This window comes from Pogona vitticeps, chromosome 7, assembly GCF_051106095.1.
Source record: "Pogona vitticeps strain Pit_001003342236 chromosome 7, PviZW2.1, whole genome shotgun sequence".
Taxonomy (NCBI): domain Eukaryota; kingdom Metazoa; phylum Chordata; class Lepidosauria; order Squamata; family Agamidae; genus Pogona; species Pogona vitticeps.
Genome location: NC_135789.1, coordinates 7,792,515 through 7,802,423, shown reverse-complemented (window position 1 = coordinate 7,802,423; position 9,909 = coordinate 7,792,515). Strand labels below are relative to the sequence as shown.

At 46.2% G+C, this 9,909-nt stretch overlaps 2 protein-coding genes across 2 annotated transcripts; both read right to left on the bottom strand.

The window, feature by feature from the left end:
• On the bottom strand, positions 1–3,704 carry C1QC (complement C1q C chain). Its single transcript, XM_020812383.3, has 3 exons — positions 3,545–3,704; positions 2,387–2,580; positions 1–741 (listed from the first exon to the last, which is right to left on the bottom strand). The coding sequence occupies exons 2-3, from the start codon at positions 2,568–2,570 to the stop codon at positions 194–196; spliced, it is 732 nt and encodes a 243-aa protein (XP_020668042.3). The 5' UTR covers positions 2,571–2,580; positions 3,545–3,704; the 3' UTR covers positions 1–193.
• Positions 3,705–6,581: 2,877 nt separating this feature from the next.
• Positions 6,582–9,693, bottom strand: C1QA (complement C1q A chain). The gene is made up of 3 exons (XM_020812380.3): positions 9,538–9,693; positions 8,209–8,378; positions 6,582–7,321 (listed from the first exon to the last, which is right to left on the bottom strand). Exons 2-3 carry the CDS (start codon positions 8,369–8,371, stop codon positions 6,744–6,746), a joined length of 741 nt encoding a protein of 246 aa, XP_020668039.3. The 5' UTR covers positions 8,372–8,378; positions 9,538–9,693; the 3' UTR covers positions 6,582–6,743.
• Positions 9,694–9,909: the final 216 nt, after the last annotated feature.

The following is a 9,909-nucleotide window of genomic DNA, read 5'->3' as shown; positions in this document are numbered from 1 at the left end:
AAAGAGCAAAGAACAGTTTTATTAAGATTTTTTTTTTTTGAAATATTTTCATTTTCCCCCCATGAAAATATTTGTGGAGCAAGGGTGAAAAAGCATGAGAGCCATCGGGCTATATAAGACCAAATAAGAGCAGCTTGAATACTTGCAGAGAAGCTGTACTCAACGTTCTGATGAACCCATTGAAACCCACTCTCTAATCTGGGAAGAGCAGGAAGCCCGAGAAGACACTATCTGATCCACCGATCCCCACCATGCCGTTGTAGTCATTGGCTGCCAGCCATACCTGGTGGCCCCTTTCCACCCTGAGCAAGATGCCGCCTGAGCTGACTTGCTTGGTGTTGGACATGTGGTCACAGAAACCGGTCACTTTATCCTGGTTCAGATACAAGTTGATGCAGAGGTTGGCGGTCTGGGACGTGTGATAGACGAAGTAGTAGAGGCCGGGGATACGACAGGTGAACTTGCCGGTCCTGACGTCATAGTCTTGGTTCGTGTTGGCGATGGCTTTGTTGAAGATCACGGGGACGTCCTTCTCAGGATACTCAGCCGTCTGCCGCATGACCGTAAAGGCGGATTGATGACTCCGCTTGTAGCCACCCAGTTCTCCTGGCTCACCATCTTCTCCCTTCGGACCGGGCTCTCCCGGAGGTCCGGAAGGCCCTCTCGGGCCAGTCTTCCCGGGCAAACCAGGAGATCCTCTCTCGCCCTTGAGAGCTTGATTGCCAGAAAGGGCTGGGATCCCTGCAAGGTAGGACAGTTCAAAGAAAAGGAAGGATGAAGAAGAGAAGCAGACTTTGGAAAAGGGACTTCCCCCCAAATGAACTCTGAGAAGAAGGGATCATCACAACATTGAAGGATGAGCTGTGGGTCCCACCTCTCCATTAATCTGGGGATCACCACCTTGTGCTCCACGTATCATCGGTCAAAAGGAATGCTTGAAAGCCGTGGAAAACTACCAAGAGATAACAAAAGGATGGGCTGGAGAATAATTAGGTGGAAAGGCCTCCAGATCTGTCCTTGCCGCTCAGAGGAGTTGAAATTCTCCTAGATTTGATACCCCAAGAGAGAGGGTATGGGTTCTCCGTCTCTCTCTCTCCATTCAAGAATGATCTGCCCTCCCTCAAAACAAATATAGGTGGTGGTGGCCAAAAAGGAGCTGACCTAAAGATGACCAAGCCATGTTCTGAGGGAGCTCCCTAGAAGAGCCCCAAGACTTGATCAGATTGTCCATGATCTAGGAATCTTCCTAAAAGCTCATCAAGTGTGGGCCAGTTCTGGGTGGGTGGCCATGGTGCCATCCCATAATGTCCAGCATCAGTTGCATAATAATTAAAGGGGGGGCAGAAAGAGGTGAGGGAACATATTGGTTTATAGCTATTCCACCTAAGCCACCCCTTGAAATTCTACACATGGTCACTAAATTTCTCCGGGAGATAATAAATTCTGCAACAGGGTTTTGACTCCCCCTGAGAAAGTCGCATCAGAGCTTCTTTCTTCCTTAATAAACCTGTGGATTTGTCTGTTTCTTTTCTAGAGATAACAGCAGCCAGCAGATATATATTGGCAGCCTAGCCGCCATTTTCACTCCTCCACAGAGCTGGCATCATTCTGAGGTACTATTGAGGGCAGAGAAGGGGTAAACAGAGATGCCAAACTTCTCAAAAAAAAAAAAAAGGTGGAGGGTCTTTCTTTCTTTCTTTCTTTCTTTCTTTCTTTCTTTCTTTCTTTCTTTCTTTCTTTCTTTCTTTCTTTCTTTCTTTCTTTCTTTCTTTCTTTCTTGGTAATTCTGAACCGTATCCTACTTTTTCTAGGGAAAGGAGCAGGAGGAGAAGCATTAACACCTCAGAATTTTGCATCTGAGACATGGTGGCCTCACTCTGCCAAATTTGACTCCTAATCCACTGCTGAAATCCAGTACATCATTCAAAATCCAACGAAACAACAAAACAAAACAAAAAGACAAAGACATGGGATAGAATTTTTCAAATCCTTGAAAGACTGTCCTACAGAGGAGGGGCAGGATCTGTTCTCAACCGTCCCAGAGTGCAGGGCACACAACAATGGGCTCAAGTTAAAGGAAGCCAGATTTGGGCTGAGTATCAGGAAAAAAACTGGTTAGTTCAATTAAACTGAGCTGAGAGAGCAATAATGAATAACTGCTATGATTATGTCTACTTGCTTATTACTCCAAGCAACAGCAGCCATGGTCTCAGGATGTGGAAGTCCAAAAGCTTTGTTCTTCCATGCCCTAAACAAAATGGCGGATCTCATGCCAAACAAAATGGCGGACCTCCAACCCAATGCAATAGCAGGTAGTCCTATCTGCTAAACTGGAGAAAGTATTTTTTGGGGATGAGGGGATTCCCACCATGAGCTGGTTACATACCTGGCTCTCCTTTGGAGCCTTTCTGGCCATCTCTGCCATCCATGCCCGGAGACCCCGGGACCCCGGGGAGACCTGGAGTCCCATAGCAATAGTGCGGAGGATCAACGCCTGAAGATACGTCAGCCAGAATCAGGAAAAGAACGACAAACCCCCAACTCGGGAACATTCTGGAACCCACGTCCATCTTTTTTTATCTGTGGAGATAAGGAAAGAGAAGAAAAGGTAGCCTCTGAGGGAAACTTCAGCCTAGTTTTACTATAACAGCCCTCACACCCCAAACTCCCTCGGCTAAGTCCTTATAAGAAGTCTCTGTTCTTTCCTTTATATTTCTACAGCATGAAGTTTACAAAGAATCAAACTCAGCCATGCAATGTCTTCCCCCTGTGTATTAGCAGTTTTCAATGTTTCTTATTTGAGGAAGATTTGATAAGGCTGACTTTTCTTTTGTGAAGGAAAACACTTATGATCGGTATGTCTAGGGCTATGGCTAGCTTGTCCATCCAAACTCCGGGGGGTGGGGGGAGTCTGATTGAGGGCTGTAGAACCATCTCCCTAAACATCTTGGGGCGAAATCACATGTTACAGATAACTTGGCATGAGAAGATGAAAATTCATACCGGTGTTCTAGAGACAGGTAGATTATTTTTGTGTCTGAGAATGCTTGCAAACCTTGTACTTATCCCCCTCCACAAGCAATCATAAAACATAACAAGCTATTTTGCAAATTATGTGACAGCTGCTATTGTAACAATGAGAGGTTTTCAACATATAAGGAAATTCTTCTTCCAATGATGGTCTACCTGTAATGCAGAGTTTTGCCCCAACTTCTAGAATAGTGCTGTGAGGGTCAGGAAGAGGGGATCAAAAAGAACTGTGGAGAAACCTCGCCTCCCTGATTGTTAGGTGATAAGCAGGGGAAATGCCACCCCTTTTTTTTCTATGCCCCCCTACTGAGCCTTCATATCACCATTCCAAACGTTTTTGCAACGATTCAAGCCCATTTGTAACCACTCAAAACAGGAGCCTTTTTTGAATCACATCATCTCTATCTTGATCTCCTAAACCTCCCCGCACCAAATGCCTTTCCCTGAGATAGCAGCATTTTTGAAACTATATAAAATCAGAGCCACAATCAACCTCTCTGGTGAACCTCCTTACCTCTTGAGGAATCAGCTGGACTCTTTCAGCAAGGAGACAATGTGGAGCTGCAAGGGACCCTGAAGGCCAGCTCAGCACGGGGCCAGGGCAAGCTCGTGCTTGCAAAATTGTGCTTCACAACAGGGAAGTTGGTGGCCTGCGAGAACCAAGAACTGGCCCTTCCCCTTTCCTGTCTCTATACTGTTCATCTTTCAGCTCTCCGTCCCATGCATTTTTAACCACCCTTATTTTTGGCAATCATGATTCTTTCTCCCTGGACTTGGAAGTAATTCAAAAGTTTCTCAGGACTGCAAAGGCTTGGGTTCTAATCTTTATGCAACCATTCAACTCACTGAGTAACTTTAGGCAACTCATGGCTCTCTCACTCTGGCCTACCTCACAGGGTTGGTTTGAGAACCACATTGAGGAGATGGCGGTGACCCAAGGCTCAAATCTTACAACCTTGTTCCACTTCCATGGTGCTCCATTCCATGAGAAGTGGGGCTTTCTCAGTGGTTGTGCAAAGACACACCCTATATCTCATTGCACCCAAGTATGCCTACTGAAGACAACAAAAGTGATCCCTACATGTGCAGAAGTAATCTGGAGATGATGGGATGCAAGCATACATTCCTTGCATAGCCCAAGAGGTCCCACTTTGTTATCAGAAGTCAGCACTCAGCAACAGTAAGTAGATTCAGCCTCCAGAAACATCAAGATTGCTGCAATTCTTTTGGAAGAAAGACACTGCCTGAATTTTTGAAAAAAAGATCTTATTTGGGGACTACAAATCCCAGGATTCCCCCAACCAGCTTTGCCACTGAGACAGACTGAAACTGACTGGGATGGGTTGAGGCAGAGAGAAAGGAAATCTATGCAACACTGGGGAAAACTTTGCAAGCTTGGACTACAATTCACAGTGGCCAGGCAGGCTGGAGGGGATTCTGGGAACTGTAGTTGGAAAATTATGTAGAGGAAGGCATAGCAATTTGACTGGGTAATATGTACCCTACATTTTAAGGCAGTGGTTCCCAACCTCGGATCCCCGGATGTTCTTGGACTACAACTCCCAGAAGTCTTAGCCAGCAGAGCTAGTGGTGAAGGCTTCTAGCAGATTTAGTCCAAGATCATCTGGGGACCCAAAGTTGGGAACCATTGCTCTAAGGCTCTGATTCTCAACCTTGGGTAACTCAGGTGTTCTTGGACTGCATCTCCCAGAAATCTTGGCCAGCACAATTAGTGGTGAAGGCTTCTGGGAGTTTTAGTCCAAGAGCACCTGGGTTGCCCAAGGTTGTGAACCACTCTTCTAAGGGATGTGATGGAGGATCTTATGATCTTGCTTAGTCAAGTAGGGCTATCAAACAAGGTGGGTAAAGGGAGAAACGGCCAGATCTTTAAAATTCAAATAAGAACATCAGTACTTTAATGATTTCAAGATCACTTAGTGTGCCACTGTTGTGCTGCTGAGCACAAAAAGAGGATGGCCACCATTTTGTAATTCACAGAGAGCAAGGGAGCACAACAGCCTCCAAAAACAATGTGGGTGGAGCAGGTCACGCTGGCTTCCATGCAGAGCTAAGGAAAGTTACTTTTTTTGGACCACAGTTTCCATGGTTGCCATGCTGGATGTGGGATTCTGCAACTTCCAATAGCATCAGATGCAAAGAACATAAAGAGTAGGGGATAAACATGCAAATAATCTTTGCTATTTTTATTCCCCCCTACACACACATACTTAGGAAACTGTTGAAGAAATTTCTCGCTCCTTGGAGAAATTGTTCCATCCAGTTTCTAGGGATACATACGCCTCACTCTGCTTTCTTGCGTGTAAAGAACACTTTTCCCCATTGCTCTTAGTGCTACTTCTTCCAGAAATGCAGGAAGGAGGAGGGAAAGAGGACTCAAAGCCTCCTGAGGTAGGAAATCCTCCACCAAATGTAAACACCTCTAAATGCAACCCTTAAGTTCATCTTCATCTTCTTTGGCCTGAACAGGGATAAAGGCTTTTAAATCACACTTCATGGCCAGAATCCTATTGGGATTCACATAAAGGTTGCATAACTGTGTCCCAGCATCTCATCAATGAGCCACAATTAGCTCCAGCAAGTTATGTAAACCCTATGCAAACATGACTAGGATTTCAGACCATAGATTAACCAGCTCATCTATTACAGGCTGTCTGGATTGTCTTCCAGTCCTTGTATGCATATCTCTGCTTCATGGGTTAGACTCAAACTTTTTGTCCCCTAACCAGTGTTCACTTGCTGATCTATGCTGGGACATCATTTTCACTGTTCGCCAGGTATTTTTAAACACCCATGGCAGAAACACTGATCAATATCTCTACCATTTACCTTCCTATGATGCCCCCCCCAATTCTTTGCTCATCTTCACATGTGAATAAAATCCAGCAGCAAAAGATACCCTGCAAGTGCCCAAGGAAGTCAATAAAAGTGCACAAATATTTTCAAATAAATCTTTTAGCTGGAAGGCTGTTGGGATTCATATAAAGTTCGCGTCATGGTGTGGGCAATTGCAGCTAATTGATGAGGTGCATGTGTTGGTTGCTCAGCTGGGCACATGATCATATGCAAAAGGGAGACACACACCGACACCTCCTGAGTTAGCCACAATTAGCAGCATCAGGTTAAACAAACATTACATGAACACGGATAGGACTGTGAGTCATCCCCTCTAAGGTATCACGGGGTTCTTTCCGTTGTTTCTTCCCTTCCTTGCTATTTAAGTAAATTATTTTTTTATATTATCAGCATCCCAATAGTTGGCTCAATGGTTTAGGTCTTTGGCTGTGTAGCCAGAGGTTGGGAGTTCAGTTCCCCCCACTGGGCCACTTGTACGTAGAGCCAACCTGGGTGGCCTTGGGCCAGCTGCACAGTCCCAGGGATCCCCCACAGAAGAAGGGAAGAGGAAACTACTTCTGAGTCTTCTCTACCTAGAAAACCCTGAAAAGCATCATATAAATCAGAACTGGCTTGACAGCATGGAATTTTTATATTATTTAGATTGGTTTACACACAGTAAACAGGGAAGAACACAGTTTTCAAATGGTAAGCATTTATTTAGTGCCGGAATTGAACTGATGTAGAAGGCAGGGGAAGTTTTAGCCTAGGAGACGGGAGATGTCCATAGAAGGAATGGTAGCAAGAAGTGATAGGCAAGGGATATTTAGACAGGGGTCTCATCTCTTCCTCGCAGCTGCTCAGGCTATGGATGGAAAAAGCAAAAAGCCACTGAACACGCTGTCCACTTCGGGGCCCTCGTAAATGTTGCCGTTCCCGGACTTGGGATCGCTCTCCAGCCAGACGCGTTCCCCTTCGGCCAGCTTCAGGACGCTGCCTCCTGAGTTCACCTGGAAGTTGTTTTGCTGGTTCTCATCGCAGAAGGTGGCCACGGTGGCGTCTCTGTGCATGAGTCGGAGGCACAGGTTCCCGCTGGAGACCACCTGGAAGGCAAAGTAGTAGTAGCCTGGGTGCCTGCAGGTGAATTCGCCCGTCTGTGTGCTGTAGCGGTTGTCTTGGTTGGTGATGATGTGGTCAAAGACTACGACGTTGGGATTCGGGGTGGGTCCGGGACTCTTCCGCGTTGCCGAGAAAGCCGTTCGGGGCTGCTCTGCAATGTTGCTGGATTGTCCCTTGACACCTTTATTTCCTGGTTCCCCTGGAGGGCCTGGAGGACCATCTGGGCCTCTGTAGCCTTGGTTCCCTGGGTTGCCAGGTGGGCCGGGGTCCCCCGGATCACCTTTGGCTCCCCGTACCCCTGTGCTCCTGGCAGCCATCCCTTGAATGAAAGGAGAGAAGGGTGCGTGTTAATTGCATCCAGTCAGAAGACGCTGTCAACCTAGGTTAAATGAAAGTGATCCACCTCTAAGGTGCCACCAAGGTTCTCCATTGGTGGTGCCACCATGGAAGAAGCTTTCAGGACAGTTCTCCAAACAGACCCTAAAACCAGAGGCATGGAAATCCAGTTGCTGATTCTGACCAACTAAAGGGTGAGCCAGCATCCTGAGAAAGGTGGAAGGCAGCAGGAAAAGAAGGAGCTGAGCAGGGCTATTGAGGAGAAGACATTTTGAAGAGTGCTCATTCATGGAGTTGCCCTACGTCAGAAGCAACTGGATGGCCTACGACAACAAGCCAACGTCTGTGTACATCCCGTTGGCTCACCTCCAACTGCTGCTTGAAACTAGAGTGGACCCACTGAGTCCCATCAAAAATAGGAAGAGTTGGCTTAGCATTCAGCCGTGGGTCACCCCTAGCTGCAACTAGCAACCGGTTGCAAGGCCGTTGATGTTGTGGGCCCACTCTGGGTGTGACTAGCTGTGGAATGTAAGCCACTGATTCAACGGGTGAGAGGCAACCCAACATTAGGATTTAGCATGAAAAAAATAAATAAACACAGCAACAGTTAGGGTTGTTGCTGCTACTTCTCTTATTAGTATTACTCTTAATTTTCATAAATGTTCCAAATAATGGAATGAGGAGGGGATGCTGTCTCGTGCACTACCCATTCTTCTTCCTCTGGTAGGAAGTACCTCGGACCAGCTTTGTTCTCTATAAAAGACAGCCCTCTCCATTCCCAGGGTCCATAAACTGTTCCCCCCAGCCCTCAAACTAAGGTATTGCCTTTTTTTCACTTTTTCACTGTGCTCTCCAATACCAGAGACCTACCTGGTTCACCAACGTCACCCTTCTGTCCTGGTCTCCCGTCACGGCCCGGAGCCCCCGGGTGTCCGTCTCTCCCGTTGGGTGCTTGACATACGCTTTGCTGAGGGTTCGCAGTCTCCAGGACCAGAACCAGCACACAAGCTGCCAACCAGACTTGGATCCCCATGTTGCCTCTGTTGACGTCAAGACAGAACACCATGAAAGTCTTTGTCCTCATCTCGGAGTCTCTCCAGAGCTCCTTCTTCCTTGGCAGACTTAATTCCTCCATCCAAAGAGAGGATGAAAAAAGGATTTCGCACATCCTGTAGCAACCCAATGAGAGTTATCTGGTAATGCAACAAGACACCAGATGCTTTGCATGTGGGAGATCTTCCTAATGTCTCCAGTTTTTAAAAAAGGTTGATAGAAATAGCTCTTTTTTTAAAAGTTAGTCCATGCAAAGCCTTTCAACAAGAAACACAACACAAAACAAAAGCAAACAAAGATGGCGTGGCACTTTAAAGCCTAAGTATTATGTTTTAGCGCATGCTTTTGTGCAAAGAGTCCACTTAGACTGTCACTAAGGATGGGATGTTGGGAATAAAAGCACTTTTGCTCCCGTAATTTAGCCTGGGAGGTTCTCACTGAATTATGGGCACAGAGGCTCCTCAAAATCCCAGGTCTACTGGCCGCTAGAACTGAAAGCAAGTTAGGGTTGGAGAGAAATGAATCAGGGGGACCTTCAGGGCCGAGAAATCAAGACACTGAAGTTGCAAAGATTGAGAGCAAAACGAAGCAAGCTATTTCATGGGCAGTAGAGGAGAGGGTCAGATTTGAACTGAGAGGAAATGACAACAAGGTGAGGCTACAATGGCAACCCAAATATCCATATTGCAAGGTCTAAAAGCGAAAATTAATCACTAGTTAATCCAGCCCTAGCAAGAGTTACAGTATTTTTTTTTAAAGAGTGCTAAAAAGCTGGATTTGTCTGATGCATGCTTATACACAGCTGACTGTACACTCCGTGAGTTAGATCTATGGGGCCAGAAGTTGAGAGTTCGATTCCCCCCTCTGTGCATCTCAGAAGAGCCAGCCTGGGTGGCCTTGGGCCAGCTGCACGGTCCCAGGGCACCCCCAGAAGAAGGGATCAGGGAACCACTTCTCTGTACTCTCTACTTGCAAAAACCTGAAAAGGATCATCACCAGAATTGACTTGAGGATGTCTATACACACACAGCATTGTTAAGCTACACTGTGTGCTATGTGAACAGAAACAGTGACTGGTAAGGCTGACTAGTAAAATAAAAGTAAGGCAGAAGCAAGTTAAATCCTTGGACGAGAAGGGTCACTTACCTCCTTGTGAGAAACCTCCACCAGATACTTGGGGAAAATTCTCTCTTTTCAGTTGCAAGCCTGATGGAAGGAAAAAGGAAGAGCTGAAGGGGGCAGGGAAGATTGAGTTTGGCTGAGTCACCGAAATCTGAGTTTCCCTTCCCTTTTTCTACTTCTTCCTCTAGTTATTTTCTCTTGGTTCCCCCCCCCCCCGCTCCAAAAGCCATAATGTATTGTTTGTTTATTTGTTTTTTGGCCTTTATTTCTTTTTTAAAAAAAAAACACATCAGTCAATGCATCTCTTTTGTGGCGGTTTCCTCCCGATATCCAGAGTTCGTAGGCTTGTGTGGGGCCATTTTGTGTACTCTTCTTGGCATTCACTCATTTTGCACA